Consider the following 16,464-nt stretch of genomic DNA (forward strand, 5'->3'; position numbering starts at 1 on the left):
GCAGCTAAGGTGTGTGGGAAGGGCTTTGCCACTTGCTAAACTGCGTGACCTCAGGCAAGGAAGATGACCTTGCTGTGCCCTAGTTTCCCATCTGTAAAGCAGGGAAGGCAACCTCTCCTTCTTCCCATAAGGTCATTGTGAGTATTGAATGAACATGGCGTTCGGTAACAGGTGCTCCCTATATGCTCAGGCCTGCCCCAAGGCTGTGACCAGCTTTTTTTAGACCCCAAGTTGGGCTCAGTCCCCAAAACACACCAAAGGAAGGAAAAGCCACACGTGGATTTGCTACAAATAACAAGGTCAAAACATTAGATGTTTGTGAGGGCCTTTCTCCTTTTTATTGCAGCGTCCCCAGCCCAGGCCCCTCCCCAGGTCCCTCCTGTTCGTTCCTTGTTAAAGGAGGCAGCCAATGGGGGTGGGGCGCCAGGCCCACCCGGCCCCAATTCCCAATTCGGGCTCCTCCACGGCACCCAGCCGACTGGTCGTGTGCGGGCACTGGCAGCTGACTCCCGTCCCGGTCAGTCCAGCTTCAAGTCCATCACCAGGGCATTCTGGCAGGAGGCAAAGGGCCAGGCGGGCATGGAGGGAGCAAAGATGGGGCCACCCGGGCGCAGAACGGGATGGACCGGGGCCGCAGCCAGGGAACGGAAGCCAGTGTTTAAGAGCAAAGGATGAATGAGGCTGGCCCTGTGATCCCTCCCCTCTCTGAGCTTCGGTTTTCTCAGTGATCGCGTGGGGACAAGCACCCCTACCTCCCACACTGGAGAAGCAGCATGAGCAAAATGCACATGCAATGCCCTACGCGCAATGCCTGGCATGCGGGGGAAGCTAATACTGATTGAGCACTTACTGAATGGCTTTAGGTGAAGTATCTCTGTGAATGGTCATTACAGTGCTCTGGGGCAGGGACCCGTGCTACCACCCTCATCTCCAGCACAGAAAAACAGAGGCGTAGAGAAAGGTGGGGTAGTCTGCCTGCGGTAGCAGAAGTCACGTTTCCTTCTGGGGAGCCCCTCGGCCCAAGGGGGGCCAGGTTCTGACAGGCGGGCACCGCTCAGGGGCTGGCAGGATGGTACTGGTGGCCCCAGCCCTCCTGAGCTCCCCTCCCTCCACACAGAGAGAGGCAGGCTTTCACTCATCACTCATTGGCGGAAAGTGTTGAGTGACATGGCCTTCCCCAGTTCCTTTCCTCACCTCGACTATGTCCAGCTCTGCCAGGTTGTAATTGATGTCCAGGAAGTCTGGCAGTGGAAGCCCGACTTGGAGCACACCTGAGAAATACAGTGAGAGTCGTGTCAGCCTGACTGCTCTGCAGTTGATTAAGGAGTGGCTGCCTGCAGCAGAGTAGTGGGAAACCGTGCTGTGATCGATTCATGATGTCTGCTGGCTACACAGGTATAGATTGCATAGGCCAGATTACCATGTATTGACATCCCAGGTCTGGGTTAATATCTGACTCAGGGTGTGGGGTCAAGGGTCAAGGGTCCCAAATTGTAGGAGGGGGTCTTTGTCCCTAAAGAGGTGACATTAAGACTACATTAGCCCCAAAGACTCAGCAATAACTATTCACTCCCTTTTAGCTTCCCCCATCTGGGGCCAGTGGAGGGGCTTTGGGACCAGCAAGGTGGCCTTCCTCTCTGCTCAGGGTGCTCCTGGGCACCGGCGAAAGCAAAGCCTGTGGGAGCCCTCACCATTGACAGCCGGGACGCAGGCTTCTCGGAGAAGATGGGTGACAACGCCAGTCAATGCCTTCTCCTGTGGGGGGGAGGGGAGAGAAGAGAGAACATACCCACGTCCCATCATTCGATTCAACTCAACAACAGTTTTCAGCCCTCAGTCCAACTGGGTCTGGGGACCACAGGAATGAATATTAGAGACACAAATAACTTGCCCAGCTGGCCTCAGAATTGGGCCTGCCCCTGTGTAACTATAGGCTGATGCCTGTGACCTCTGCCTAGTCCCTGTTCAGGGGACATGTGGGCCTTGGGTCAGGGTGCAGGCCCAGAGGAATTCAGGAGACACTGGAGGCTCGAGGTCCCCACTCCTGCTCCTACAGAAAACTTAGTAGCTGTGATCAGCCGTTCACTCACTACCTGTCCGCACCTCAGTCTCTCCATCTGTGGACGCGTAATATAACCGCACCCACTCCCGTGGCTTCAGTGGGTTTGGGTAAAACACAGAGCCCAGAACATTGTTCAGTAAGTACCATTGTTGTTGATATTATTTCTAGCACGTGGGTCACGTTCTGTGTTGGGCTATGAGGCTACAGAGACTAATAAAAAGGAAAGTGAGGTCAACCAAGCCAGCTCAGGCTGATGCTATGCATGGCAGTGTTTTTAAAAACCAATCCAAGGAGCCTGACCTGTGGTGGCACAGTGGATAAAGCATGGACCTAGAAATGCTGAGGTCGCCGGTTCGAAACCCTGGGCTTGCCTGGTCAAGGCACATATGGGAGTTGATGCTTCCAGCTCCTCCCCCCTTCTCTCTCTCTGTCTCTCTCTCCTCTGTCTCTCTCCTCTCTAAAAAATGAATAAATAAAGTAAAAATAAAAAATAAAATAAATAAATTTAAAAAAAAAAAACAATCCAAGGAGATGTCCGGATTCTACCTGGAAAAGGAAACAGGGACTCAGAGAGCCTGAGTGACCTTCCCAAGGTCAGGACTCGAAACCCCACAGTGACCTGTTCTGTTTACTTTGCCTTCATTTCGGGGCCTTTCCCTACAGTCCCAAGAGAGACTAGGCCCAGCCTTGCCACACGAGGCAGAAGCACTTGGGACACTTACATTGAAGGCCCCAATCGATGAGGACACCCGGGACAGGCTCAGTAATCTGAGGGGCACAAGGAAACAAGGAGGGAGAGGTCAGGCTGAGCCACTGCCCCTGGCCCCGGAGAAAGGGGATCTCAAACACTCCAGCCCCTACCCCATGCAGAAGTTCCTCTATGTCTTCCAATTGGGTGTTTATTATAAACCTCTGCTTGCCTGATATCTTTGATGGGGCCCTCACTACCTTTCATTACAGCCCATCCCGTTACCCACAGCTCAGACCACTGCCTCCTCTCATTGGTCCTGACTCTTCCCTCGGGGACCCTTAGCCATGTCTATTGCTCCTGTCCAAGGCCAGCTATGCAGAGATCTGCCACCCAACTTATTAGTCTCGGGTCCTTGAAGGACACAGAGTTAGGACCCCTCACCCAGCCTCATCCCCCGCATGGTCTCCAATAGGCACTAATCCACGTTGGCTCCAGAATAGGCCACGCAATGCTCATCTGGTGGCTTTATCTTCCCAGCATCTGTTCTCTAGTCCAGTAACAGATCCTCCGTTTTCTCCTTCATTACAAGACATTCAGGTGGGGCTGAACCCAGAGCCCCCAGCCTGGGCACATGACCCAAGCCTGACCAATCAGAGCATTCCAATCAGAGCAGTCATGGTGATTAGCTTAGGGTTGGCCGTGTGACCCATGGTAGACCACTGAGAAGCAGCTTTGGCAACTTTGTTAAAACTATTAGACAATGAATGAACATCTTAAAGGTACAACTAGGATGTTGACGTGAGATAGTGAATGTGGTGTATGTAAGTAGCTGGAGCCTCACATGTAGATGGCGCTCTATAAATGTTAGCTGTTATTAGCATAAGGAAAGGCTGTCTGGAGGAAGCAGCAATCGAGCAATCGAGCTAGGCGCTTAGTGGCAATGGGACGGTATGGGCAAAGGCCTATTAAACGGGAAAGGGACATGCGTGGGCCCACGATTAGACCTACTGTGCAAGACCCTAGTGGAACAGTGCGAGCAGTGGAGAGAGAGTTTGAGAAGAGCCTTGAGTGCCAGGCCAAGATCTGAGAACAAATCATAGACAATGGGGAGCCACTGAGGGTTCTAGAGCAAAGCCAAGATCTAAGAACAGATCATAGACAATGGGGAGCCACTGAGGGTTCTAGAGCAGGAACAGTGACCGGGTCGGCCTGGCCGTGTGGACTGTGCCGGATGGATCAGAGAAAGACCCTGGAGCAGGAAAACGACTGGTGTTGGCAATGCCCGGGCAGGGAGGGGTACAGGGATGCCAGCTTGGGCAGCAGACTCTACCTGTTCAGAGAGGTGGTCATCTGCAGCCGGTCCTCATGCACTGAGTACTGAATTTGCAGGTTGAAGTGCTGGCATGGGGGGGAAGAGAGAGAAGGCGGTGGGCCCTCTATCAGGGCTGGTAAAACCGGAAGTTCTACCACCTTCCCATCCACCGCTACAGCCAGATGGCGAGGGTCTTCCACTCTGCCCATCTCATCTCCAGGAACTGAGCCCAGCGGTCTCCCCATGACCCGGGCCCCGGCTTCTCATCCCTCCTGGTACCTGGCCCAGGACAGCACCCTCAAAAATACCTGGCACATTTATAGATTCCTGTTCACACCCTGTGACCTCTGCCTGGAGTGGCCCCCATCACCAGCCTCCCCAACATTAACCCCTTTCCTGGCCTCCTCTTGCTCACCCTTCAACTCCCCACTCAGGTCTGTCTCCTCTGGGAAGTAAGTCCTTTGTGATTCCCTCAAGGATCCCCCTGGGATCTCTCCAGGTTCCTGTGGTCCCCCTGTGGAGCCCTTACAAATGCTAACGGTTGTTGAAGGGAGGGAGGGAGAGAGGGAGGAGAGAAAAAGGAAGGACTACCCTACTGACCCTCAGTGTGCTGATCTTTCTAGCCATTCAGAGTCTCAGAGGCAGAGCTGAGGGTCAGACACCAGACGGCAAGGTCTGGCAGGTTCGGACCACGCGATTGAGATGAACTAAGAACCCTTCAATCCATTACTTGGCTACCAGCTGAAATCCCACCTTCCAACAGGTTGGGCTTAAATGGGGAACAGATTCTACGCACCGCTTCCAGGAGAAAGAGGGGCGCAGGAGGCCACTGAGCAGCGAACATCTCCAGGGTGCCGTGGAGATACAGCAGGCTCTCGCCTGAGTTCATGGTGACCTTGGGGGGCTTGTTTATCCTAATCTGAGTCACCAAGGACTTCGGCTTGGGATAGGCCTCAGCTACCTACAGAAACCAAAACACTCCCCTCAGAGCCGCCCCTCAGACTGGTGGCTTCAGCTGAAACCAGGAGTCTGTCGTGAAACAGGTGATTCTACCCTGGGCACAGGAAGTACAACACGCAAAGGCTGGGGGGCGGGGGGTGTCTATCAGGAAGTGAAAGGCGCAATACAGACAATCTGGCTATCTCTATATTATTGGACACAGAAAGTACGGTGCACGAACGCTGGCCCAAGGAGAGCTCTGTGGGGAAGTCCCGATGATTCCAGCCTGGAAAAGGGAGATGAGCATTGAGAAGCTGCCTCCCAGTCTCCTGTCCCTTCGACTAGAGGGCAGGGCAGAGCAGGGCAATGCGGTGGTGCTGGTGGGTGGTTGGGGCACTCACTTCAGGGATGAAGCCAGCCAGTGTCTTGGTGGTTTGTGGGGACAGCTTACCAATCTACAAAAGGTAAATCAAGGTTAGGATTACTGAAGCCTCCCCTGACCATCCAAACAAACATCTCCTCTGGCTCAATAAGGTGTGGTCTCTGAGGGTCCCTTCATCAAAACTCTTGTCACTCTGCGATTAAGTAGATAACGAACTGCAGGGCAGCCCAGCCCAGACCTGGAGCTTACCCATGCCGGTGCTCACAGCTCTTAGTACAACGTTAAATACTGAGACAATGTCAGACGAAAAGGCAGGCTGACCCATGGGAACGAGCAAATGTAACGAGGGGGAGGGTGAATGGATGGATTCATAAATGGATAGATGGATGGGGAAACGGATGAAAAGTTGAGTAGGTGGTGGTGGGGAGGATGCATGGGTGAAGAGTGAGAATGAATAATAGATGGCCAGGGGGGTGGGTAGGTGAAAGAATGAAAGGAATAATGAATGGGAGGATAGGTGGATGCAAAGATGGTGGGAAGTTATGATAAAATGAATGAAAGAGTGGCTGATGGATAGCTTAATGGGTATAAGGAAGGATGGAAAGGTAGATGGAAGGATGGGGGATACATGGATGGGAAGATGAATGGATGGATCAGTGAAGATGGATAGATGGATGGATGGATGGATGGATGGACGGACAGATGGATGAGTAGATGGTGGTTACACGGCCAGAGAGATGGTGGATGGCAGGATTAACTAATGATAGAAACCTAAACCAGTCCTGGCATCTCCCAGGCCTAGTGTTGCCTACAACCCCAGGATAACTCCATGAATGGACACACCGGGCAGGGACTGTCATTGCAGAGGGCAGAGGCAGCTGGGGGGGGGCAGGGCTTGGCACCAGGCAGCTCACCATCTTATGGATGTTCAAGTCCAAGGATGTCTGCAGAAGGGCAAGTTCTGCTGTGAGCAAGGCGTCCGAGAGCAGCAGCTGGGAGGAGCCTTCAACATAGTCCTTGGGGAAGCCGGGGGCCTTCCCGGTCTCAGCAAGCTGAATGGTGCTGCCCCCTTGTTGCTGCACGACAGGCTGGGGGACAGCGGAGAACTCTCAGCCCCGGCCACGAGGGACGGCGGCTAGGGGTGAGTCTCAGTCCTGCAAACTGGTGGCACTCCAACCAGCCCTAAGTCAGCAAGTCACCAGATGGCTCGACCCACCCAGGGTCCAGACGGGTGGATGGAGGCCTGTAGGGTGAGGACGTCAGTCACGACACCACTGGTGGCTTCTCCTAGGATTGGTTAAGTAGCCTCAGCTAACCTGACTCTAACGGGCTGAGCCTCCACTTATGCAGAACAAGTTTTCTGTTTCTTTCTCAGAAGAAAAGTTAGGTGGAAAATAATGCAGAGCCTGTAAGAACCAGGCTGGGAAAAGGCTTTGCAGGGAAATATTTATAACTTCTTGGGATTTTCCTTCCTGTTTCTGGAAGGTGCATGTCACCTAGTCACCTGCAGCTCTGGAAACCCGGTGAGGCCCCAACTCTGCCACCAACTCACGGTGGGACGGTAGCTAAGCCCGGCCTCCTCCCGGGCCTCAGTGTTCCCATCTGTACAATGGTGAGGTACGACTGGGTGAGCCACACGGGGAGGAGCAGACGGCCACAGGAGGAGGTGTGAGTGTGGAGTCGGCAGTCCCGGAAGTCAGCTCAGGGACTCAGGGCTCGAGTCGAGAGCAGGAAGAGGGCAGGGACCCCAGGGTCTGGGAAGACTCGCATAGGGGGGGCCTGGTCTGCAAGGAGACATGGCCCCAGACAGCCTCACCACTCAGGCCGGTGAGCCTGAGACCCCAGACCCCTGGCGACCCCCTGGTGCTTACGCTGAAGTCCACTTGGATGTAGCTGGAGGTGGTGGTTGGTACGGACGTCAGGGTATACTTCACAATGCCCACCTGGCCTATGGGCATGGGGGCTGTGTGAAGAGGAGGGCCCACTTAGAGAGGTGCCAACCAGAGGCAGCCCAGAGATGCCAGCCTTGGCCAACCTCCGCCTGCGCCTGACCTGCACGCCAGGAGCCCGGGCCCTCCATGTCACACGAGGGGAATTACTTAGCACCTCCGGGTCCCAGTAATTCCATCTATAGAATGGGGGCCGTGGTGCCTGACCTGGAAAACCACGCCTGCTCCCATCGCTCCACAGGCACAGAGCTCGCGAGTTTACCAAGGGCTGTCACAGCTCAGTTCTCACCATAGACTGACGGGGTCAAGATTATCAGCTCTATTTTACAGACGAGCAAACTGAGGCTTGTAGGAATAAAGCGACTGGTCCCAGGACACACTGTTGGGAACATAAATAAACTGCCTTCTTCATTCCCAGCTATGGGGCTTTCCTCTCTGCACCCCTGACTGGAGAGTCCTGTGGACCCCGAGAAGATGGAGGGGGCAGATGTCCTTGGCAAAGGAAAGAGATAGCACCGCTACCGGGATTACTATGCAGGGACAAGGCGTGTGGAAGAGCCCACACACAGGCACTGCTGTCCTTGGGGTCTGGCGAGTGATGGATAAACAATGAATGGGGAGCTAAGAGGCAAGGACCCACAGTCCCTCAGGGTCTCAAGCTTTCCCCTTGGACAGTGGGAGGACGGCCAGACACCATGACCTCCGACCTCTGACCTCCAACCTCCGACCTCCTCTAGTTCCCAGGCTGCACTGGGAGCAGGCACTTGAGCGGGGAGTGGGACCTCAAAGTCCTACCGTCCTGATATCCCCACGTAGGAGCGAGACATGGCCAGGGTCACTCACCACACAGGTTGGCCCACTTCTTGTTCACATACACCAGGACAGCATCAATGGCTGGACACATCTGGAAGCAGAAAAGGTGCTGGGCTGAGGGCTCCTGCGTGGAGGGCCTCACTCCTCACAGCTGAATGGTACTCCACGGGGGGTCCCGAGAGCCCTGGTGGGACAGGGACTGGGGGGCAATCGAAGCCACAGTAAAATGGAAAGTTACTGGCAGAACCTGACCCCAGCCCGCAAAATCAGCGAGGACTCATTCCGCAGTGATCAGTAGTCTGGACAGGGTTGGCAAGCTGTGAGGTGCAGCCCACCATTTCCTTAGCCTGTGCTCATGGCAGACATCACTAGATGATCACGGCACAATCTCCCACTGAGCTGGCCACAGCCTCAGAACCCTCCTCGGCCACTATCAGTCAATCAGAGTCAGCAGCCGAGATGAAATGCACCTGCCAGCCCTGGTCAAAGCACTCCCATGGGTGAGGGGTAGAGGCTTGCGTCAGGCGCTCACCAGGCCGGGGAGAACTTTGTGTAGGGTGCTGTCCAGGAACTTGTTGACAACATTAGGCATCATGCTAGACAGAGAAAATGAGGAGAGGGACACAGGTGGTAGGCGGTTAGGCACGGGACACACACAGGGACATGTTTCAGGAGGTGCCATGGCTAAGGAAGTGGGGTGTGGAGCCAGGGTGGCAGCGGGAGCCCCGCCTTCCTCCCCGGCCACAGAGCCCCTCACTTGCTGGGCAGGTTGGTCTTCACGCTGACCAGGATGACCTCACAGCCCTCGCTCTTGAATGTGGGGAGGCCCGTCTCCTCATCCTGCAAAATCCGGTTGGTGGCTGTGATGTTCATGGCCACATTGATCTCCATTCTTTTACCAATGAAGCTGGAAGAGAGGGTACCCAGGCATCGTGGGCATCTCTGCCACCGTGTCTACCTTATCGCCTCTTTGCCCACATTCTCGGAAGCTCTGGGAGGGGAAGGGGGTGAGGGACCACCCACACGGGACAGAAAAGGGGATGGGACCTGCCCAAGGTCACAAAACCAGTCATTCCTCTCCCCTCTTGCTGTCACATTCTCCAAAAGGCTTTTCCTGACCCCCTGAGCCTGCCTGGGCCTCCTCTGTCCTGGGTTAAACATTCCCTCTGCGGTCGTCTGTGCTCGGGTCTGGTTCCCATCGAAGGTAGAAATCATCTCAGACCACAACACCCAGGGAGGACATAGCAGGTACTCGATAAAGGTGCATGGAAGGGTGGGACAAGGACACCATTCTCCTCCCCTCTTCTCCTCCCCGGCCACGTTCACCTTTTGCCTGTGATGGTCATGCCGGTGGACACACACTGGAAGATGCCCACCCCTGGTGTGAAGTTCAGTGTGATGACAGGTAGCTGCACGCCCTTCACCTTCATGCTAGGAGGGGGACAGATGTCCACGGCAGTGAGATCAGGGCAGGTGAGACCCAGCCGGGCCCTCGACCTGCTCCTCCCCCACCATGCTGGGGATGACTTAGATGTATCCCTTATCCCAGGGGTCCTTAAACTTTTTACACAGGGGGCCAGTTCACTGTCCCTCAGACCGTTGGAGGACCAGACTATAAAAAAACTATGAACAAATCCCTATGCACACTGCACATCTTATTTTAAAGTAAAAAAACAAAACAAAACAGGAACAAATACAATATTTAAAATAAAGAACAAGTAAATTTAAGTCAACAAACTGACCAGTATTTCAATGGGAACTATGCTCCTCTCACTGACCACCAATGAAAGAGGTGCCCCTTCCAGAAATGCGGTGGGGGCCGGATAAATGGCCTCAGGGGGCTGCATGAGGCCCACGGGCCGTAGTTTGGGGATCCCTGCCTTATCCCATGTCAGATGGATACGTGTGCCTCACAATGTGAAACACAAACCGAAGGCTGGACATGAACCAGTGCGTACACAGAAAACACTCATCACGTGTGCATCGAGATACCTGGCCGACGGTGTGACCCTGGGCGGCACCTTTCCCTTCTCTGAGCCTCAGTTTCCCCATTGGCAAAGTGAAGAGGCTTGTTAGTAGGATCAGGGTCCCTCACCCTCGGCACTATTGACATTTGGGGCAGGGTAATTCTTTGTTGTGGGGAGCAGTGCTGTGCAATGTAGGATGTTTAGTAGCATCTCTGGCTTCTACCCACTAGGGGCCCTGGAAGCACCTGTCCACCCTCACCCCAGTAAGTCATGACAACCAAAAATGTCTCCAGACATTGCCAAATGTCCCTTGAAGGCAAATATCACCCCTAGTTGAGAACCACCCGTCTGGGATCTGGGATAACAGAGATGTTATTAGCACATCTACCTAATCCCGCCCGCCCTGAGCTCTTGGCAGACATTACTAATCGATCCCAGTCCAGAGGGTGCCTCCTCAGTACCTCATTCCAGGCAGCCCCTACCAACCCACCCCACAGGGCACTTGCAATGGAACCAGGGTGCCCCTGTCCTTAGAAGATTGTTGACACCTTTCCAGCTCTGCCGTTTGAAGATTTTTCATTCAATTTCACATACTTTCCCGTGGGCTCCTGCTGCATGCTGGGAACTCGAGTTTGACTTTTGACCTCGCTTCCTCCTCCCAATGACCCTGCTCACAACAGGGCAGGAATCGTCCTCAGTGAATGATTCTGCAGAGACTGAGGCCTGGCTCAGGGTCACAGAGCAAGCTGGCAACAAGGCAGGGAAGAGGCCCCACCCCCTGCACTCGCTGTCCCACCTGCCTTCTCCAGCCCCTGCACGACGCTCCCCACCACCCCCTGCCCTAGCCATCACCCTTCGCACACAAAGCCCCTCCTCCGCTCACTCAGTGATGCCCTTGATGGGTTTCACCCCCGGACGTTTCTTGCCGGCCTCCGCTGCCATCTTCTCCAGGATGTGGCTCTCGTTCATAGCTCTCTGGACCTCTGGAAAGGGGACGGGTCCCGAGAGGCACTCAGCTGGGCTCCTCACTGCGTCCCTGCCCTGGGCCAGTTTCTCTGGCATTCCCAAGCCCATGCCACTTACGAGGGGTACCGCTATGTGCCCCACAGGCACTGTGCCCCACCCTGAGCTGGGTGGCAATCCAGGGACACAGAAATGAGTCATGCCTGGCCCTCCTGCAGCCTTACGGGGGAGACAGAATCACCAGCAATCTCAGTAAGGAGTGGCAAGAGCCATTATATAAGTGCAGGCAGTTGGAGGAACCATGTAAAGGGTTCAGGGCAGGAAAAGAAAAGCCAGGGAAGGCTGCCAGGAGGAGGTGACATGTTGGTTGGCTTTTGAGAGAAGGATAGGGGTTTTTCACCAGATTGCAAAGAGATAGAGGATGCTATTCCAGGCAGAGGGTACAAGGGTGCAAAGGTGGGGAAGGGGGGATGAAGGTGGCATGGTGAGGGAACAGTGAGAAGTACAGCCTGGCTGGGGGGTGTGGGAGTCACAGAGAAACAAGAGCAGTTTGCAGAGGGCTTATCATAGAGACTCCCAGCCACACTCACACCTGGGTGTTTAGGAAACCCATCTGGGATCTTGTTAAAACACAGACTCTGTGCCAAGACATTCTGATTCCCGGGCTTGCAGGCCCCAACCCCAAATAACACTGCCAGGAACTCCTCCAGAATGGTCACAGGCCGACTCCCAGAGAGGGGACAAATACTGAGCCTCTAACCAACATCAGCCCTTTCCACCTGGATGTGACTTCCTTTCCCTGGAAGTCACAGAGCTCAAGGGGACAATATAATTTTATTCAAGTCCCCCCCAGGTGATTTTAGCCTCATATTTTATTTGATCCTTCCAGGTAAGGGCTGGTCACCTTATTTTGCATTTCTTTACATTGACAGATAAGCAGCAGATAGCAACACAGAAGGTAAGTCCATTGCCTGAGATCACACAGCAAATTATTGGGTGAGCTGGAGTTTGGCTTCAGTCTGTCACTCCCACAGCCCGCTGGTAGCCACCAGCCCCTGCCATCAGGGCCAAGGAAGGGCTCCAACGAGGCAGGATTTACAGCTGTGCCTCCAACTTGTGGAGAGACCTTGGGCGAGTCAGCCCATTTTGCTTGTAAGTGTGCGAGGAGGATCATAGTCTGCTCAAGGCCATGCAAACGTGAGCAGTCACTGTGGACCACCTCTTCCAGCTCCCCCGTGGCCTCCCACCCAGGCCTGCCAGCTCACCGAGGTTCATGACGTCCATGCCCAACCGCAGCAGTGCCCCGGGCTCAGCTCGTGTGCAGGTCAGCAGGCCGCAGAGCGCCAGACACAGGATCTGCAGCATGGCTTTGCCTGCGCCAAGGGCCTGAATCGGGCGCAGCCCACCAGGCCCTCGTTTCCCCTGGAGACCTCCCATGCTCCAGAGCAGACCGAGCCCCCTGGGTGACCTCCAGGCTCCAGGAGCCTCTGGAATCTAGCCAGCTAAGCAACCCTCATCACTACCTTCCAGAGGGGTCCAAGAGTGGCCACATTAAACATAGGACCTCTGGGGTGTCCCCTGGTGGGGCACCTCCCTCTCTACGCCTCAGTCTTCTCGCCTGTGGGCATGATACATCTGACCAGCCTGCACTAGGGGCTTGGTGGGAGGTTCATGAGCTCAAGTGCGGCTCGGTCCCAGGCAATGCTGGAACCACAGAGGGGTTCCAACCCCGTCCTGACTCAGGGGTTCCCACTGCAGTGTGAGAATGGGGGAACCAACCTCCCTGACCCCCACCTTGACACCACATAGCCAATAGCCTCCCCCACTTCCTCCAGCTCAGTCTCACTTCCAGAAACCTCAGCTCACAGCCCCTCACAGCCCCTTGTGACATCCCTTCACCAGTGGGGAAGTCGAGGCACATACCCGAGATCACCTAGCCAGCGAGGAGAGAACTGAGTAAGGCCCTCCCAACCCAGACCCTTTAAAGTTCCCATTCACCCCTGGCCCCCAGCAATCCCTTCTTCCTACTTACCAAGACCTGAGAGTCTCCCAACCAGAGGCCACGTGTTTATCTCAGCTTTGAGCTGTGGCTGAAAAAAACCAAGAAGGGGCCACAGGGCCTGGCCTCTGTCACCCCAAAAAGGGGGGGGGTCCAGCTGGGCCCATGACAGCAGGCCTGGGCTAATGAGGGCCCCCCTGATCCACAGAGGTGCGCACCTACTCTGCGCCCATGCATGCCTTCATTCACCCACTCACACATTCATTCACCACTCATTTATTGAGTGCCTACTATGTGGTAGGCAGACCCGGCTACCAGGTAGACACGGCAGAGATAGTCTTGCTCCTCCTGAATCTTTTTTTTTTTTTTGTATTTTTCTGAAGCTAGAAACGGGGAGAGACAGTCAGACAGACTCCCACATGCGCCCGACCGGGATCCACCCGGCACGCCCACCAGGGGGCGATGCTCTGCCCTTCTGGGGGGTCGCTCTGTCGCAACCAGAGCCACTCTAGCGCCTGGGGCAGAGGCCAAGGAGCCATCCCCAGCGCCCGGGCCATCTTTGCTCCAATGGAGCCTTGGCTTCGGGAGGGGAAGAGAGAAACAGAGAGGAAGGAGAGGGGGAGGGGTGGAGAAGCAGATGGGCGCTTCTCCTGTGTGCCCTGGCCGGGAATCGAACCCGGGACTTCTGCACGCCAGGCCGATGCTCTACCACTGAGCCAACCGGCCAGGGCGCTCCTCCTGAATCTTGAAGTGAAGGAGTAGAATGGGGTACGTGTGTCTGTGTGTGTGTGGAGGGGGTAAACAGAGAAGAGCTCTGTGAAGAGGAGATACTTAGGCTGAGGCCGAATGGATAAGAAGCAGCCAGCATTTAAAAACCCAGGGCAGACATTCCAGCCGACCATCAATATTTGCTAGATGAAAGTATATGTTTTTCGTGCATCCCATTCAATTTTAAAATATCTATCTGGGTTTGAAAATAAAAGTCAGCGAGCTGGGTGTCCCCTTGGCCACTACAGACATATGGGTGTGCCATGGGAACGTGCAGGCCTAGGCGACTCACACCGGGAGGGACTGGGAAGTTCAGTGCTGGGCGACCAGTGTGGGAGGGGCTCGGTGAAGACCTCCCCTCCAGCCCCAGCTGTACCTCCCAGGTGGAGAGACTGAGCCCTTTCCCCCATTCCCACCCAGCCCCCCATTCCCAGGCCCAAAGGACACCAGGTGCTGCGGCCATTCTGGGCAGGATGTTTTGCCCTCTTAAAACACTAAGCGACTTGGGGTAACCTCGTGGGGCGGGGGTTCTGGGACAGCCAGGGGCAGGGTCTGGCTTCGGGCTGTGCTTCTCCTTCTGCCTCAGCTGTCCCTCCCTCTTAGAATGCCCTCCCCCCACCACCCACAATCTGCTTGTCCCTCCAGTCTCGATTTCAGCCTTTGCCTCCCCTCCAGAGAGCCTCCCCTCCGCCCCCAAGTGCCCCTACAGATGGCAGTGTGAACCTGGCTGCACGCCTCACCCCTCCCACCCCCAGAGGAGTGTTTCCTGCTGCCCCCAACTGCTCACACATTTTCCATCCCGGAGTCCTTCATTGTGATTCTCCACCTGGCAAAGGCTCCCAGAGGCACCTGCCCGCCCCTTCACCCCGCACCCCTGCCGCACTCACCAGCCCTTCCAGCCCACACCCGTCTCACCCGCCCGCCCCTCCACCCCCGCACCCCCGCCACACTCGCCAGCCCTTCCAGTCCACACCCCTGTCTCACCCGCCCGCCCCTCCACCCCGCACCCCTGCCTCCCCCCTCCCCCACCCACCCCTCCACCCTGTACCCCTTGCCGCACCCCCCCACCTGCCTCTCCACCCCGCATCCCTGCCCCGCCACCCTGGCTCAGCTCAGAGCTCCTGCAAAGCAGAGCCCGGGCTGATGAAGCCCAGGGAGGCCCCTCAGACCTGCTGTCTCCCCAACCTTGCCCGAAGTCCCACAGCAGGGGAAGACCGCCGTGTCTAGAGGCTCTCTGTCAGGCAGGGAGCACGGGGTGGGGGTCGGGACACCGAGCTGAGCCCCAGCCCCGCCACCCACTTGCTCACTTGCCGTGTGCTCTCAGGCAAGCCCCTTCCCCTCCTCTGGGCCTCAGCGCACTCATCCAGATAGTGACAGGGCCGGAGGGGACGCTCTCCGGGGCGAGTTCCCCAGGCGGGGCCTGTCCTTACCGTGCCAAGCCCAGGGACGTCCTGCAGGTGACTGACCCCTGCCTCTAGACCTGGGGACAAGGAAGCCCTTATATTTGGGCGCCTGATTAGCTGCTTAGATAATGAAGGATTTAACAAGGCCCAGATAATTATCTAGAGGCCTAAAGAACGGGAGCCTCAGTGCTCATATAACGCATCAGTCTGTTCCAACGTAAACAGCATGGAGGGCGGAGGTGGCTGGGAAGCCCAGGAGGCGGCACAAGGGCGAGTGCTGGTGGGGGGGAGGGGAGGGCCGGGCACCGGAGCAGGCAGCAGGGCTCATGTGGCCCCCTGCCCCAGACCCAGGGCCTCCCACAAGGCTGGGCACACAGGTGGCACACATCTGTCCCTTCCACAAACACTTACTGAGCACCTGCAGCGTGCCATGCCCGTGCTGGGCTGTGGGGGTGCCTCAGCAAGCAGGCAGCTGAGGTCCTTGTCCCGAGGGGGCTCCTGGCAGCTGCGGGGGGGGGGGGGGGGGGGAGCCACTGCACCAGGTCGAAGGGAGGGGAGGGAAGAAGGGGTTGCGGTCAGAGACAAAGGCCTCCGGAGAGGGGATGGTGGAGCTGAGCAGAGCCGGCTCTGCAAGGCGGGGAGGTGTGTCTGGGGGGCCGCCAAGTGCCAAAGCCTGGAGGAGTTGGCTGCACCGTCAGTCCTGAGCTCCCTCTGAGACCCGCAGGGGCACGGGAGCTACTTGTCTGGGGGCACCCCTGGAGGAGGTGCCAGGCGATGATGAACGCCCGGGGTGACGGGCTTCTCTCTGTGTCCAGAGCTGAAGGGCAACGGAGGCTGGTGGCCCCAGTACCACACAGCGAGCCGGCCACAGAGCCGGCTCGAACCCAGGGCTTGGGGGGCCTGGCCTCTGCTCTGCTCTGCTCTGCTCCTCAGGAGGCCCTCGGAGGCCTGGCTGGGGTGCTTCATGGGGGTGGGGGCTGCTGGGTGACTGGGGTTTTCCTCATCCTCCTCACCGGGAGCCTGCAGGTCTGACAGACCGAAGAAGCTACCATGCCCTTTGTGCCCTTTGTGCACATGGGGTCTCTGGGGGGGGCGGGGGCGGGCCAGGTCCTGCCTGAGGTCCGCGGGGCTGATACCAGGGTTGGGACAGGAGAAGGGGGCCCAGGGTGGCCCATGCAGTCTCCATCCTGATCTGGGCCCTGAGCTGGAGGAGCAA

General features: G+C 56.5%; 1 protein-coding gene across 2 annotated transcripts; it reads right to left on the reverse strand.

The window, feature by feature from the left end:
- Positions 1–354: 354 nt before the first annotated feature.
- Positions 355–15,336, reverse strand: BPIFB6 (BPI fold containing family B member 6). 2 transcript variants are annotated; one of them, XM_066235336.1, is made up of 17 exons: positions 15,276–15,336; positions 13,111–13,168; positions 12,344–12,451; positions 10,999–11,098; positions 9,475–9,579; positions 8,906–9,055; positions 8,681–8,744; positions 8,179–8,239; positions 7,258–7,349; positions 6,301–6,474; positions 5,406–5,459; positions 4,862–5,026; positions 4,084–4,151; positions 2,785–2,830; positions 1,692–1,755; positions 1,195–1,271; positions 355–551 (listed from the first exon to the last, which is right to left on the reverse strand). In XM_066235336.1, exons 3-17 carry the CDS (start codon positions 12,441–12,443, stop codon positions 519–521), a joined length of 1,353 nt encoding a protein of 450 aa, XP_066091433.1. In that variant the 5' UTR covers positions 12,444–12,451; positions 13,111–13,168; positions 15,276–15,336; the 3' UTR covers positions 355–518. The 2 variants fall into 2 exon arrangements, with proteins under 2 accessions (XP_066091433.1, XP_066091434.1); XM_066235337.1 differs by lacking the exon at positions 15,276–15,336 and adding an exon at positions 15,153–15,175.
- Positions 15,337–16,464: the final 1,128 nt, after the last annotated feature.

Source organism: Saccopteryx bilineata, chromosome 6 (genome assembly GCF_036850765.1).
Source record: "Saccopteryx bilineata isolate mSacBil1 chromosome 6, mSacBil1_pri_phased_curated, whole genome shotgun sequence".
Taxonomy (NCBI): Eukaryota; Metazoa; Chordata; class Mammalia; order Chiroptera; family Emballonuridae; genus Saccopteryx; species Saccopteryx bilineata.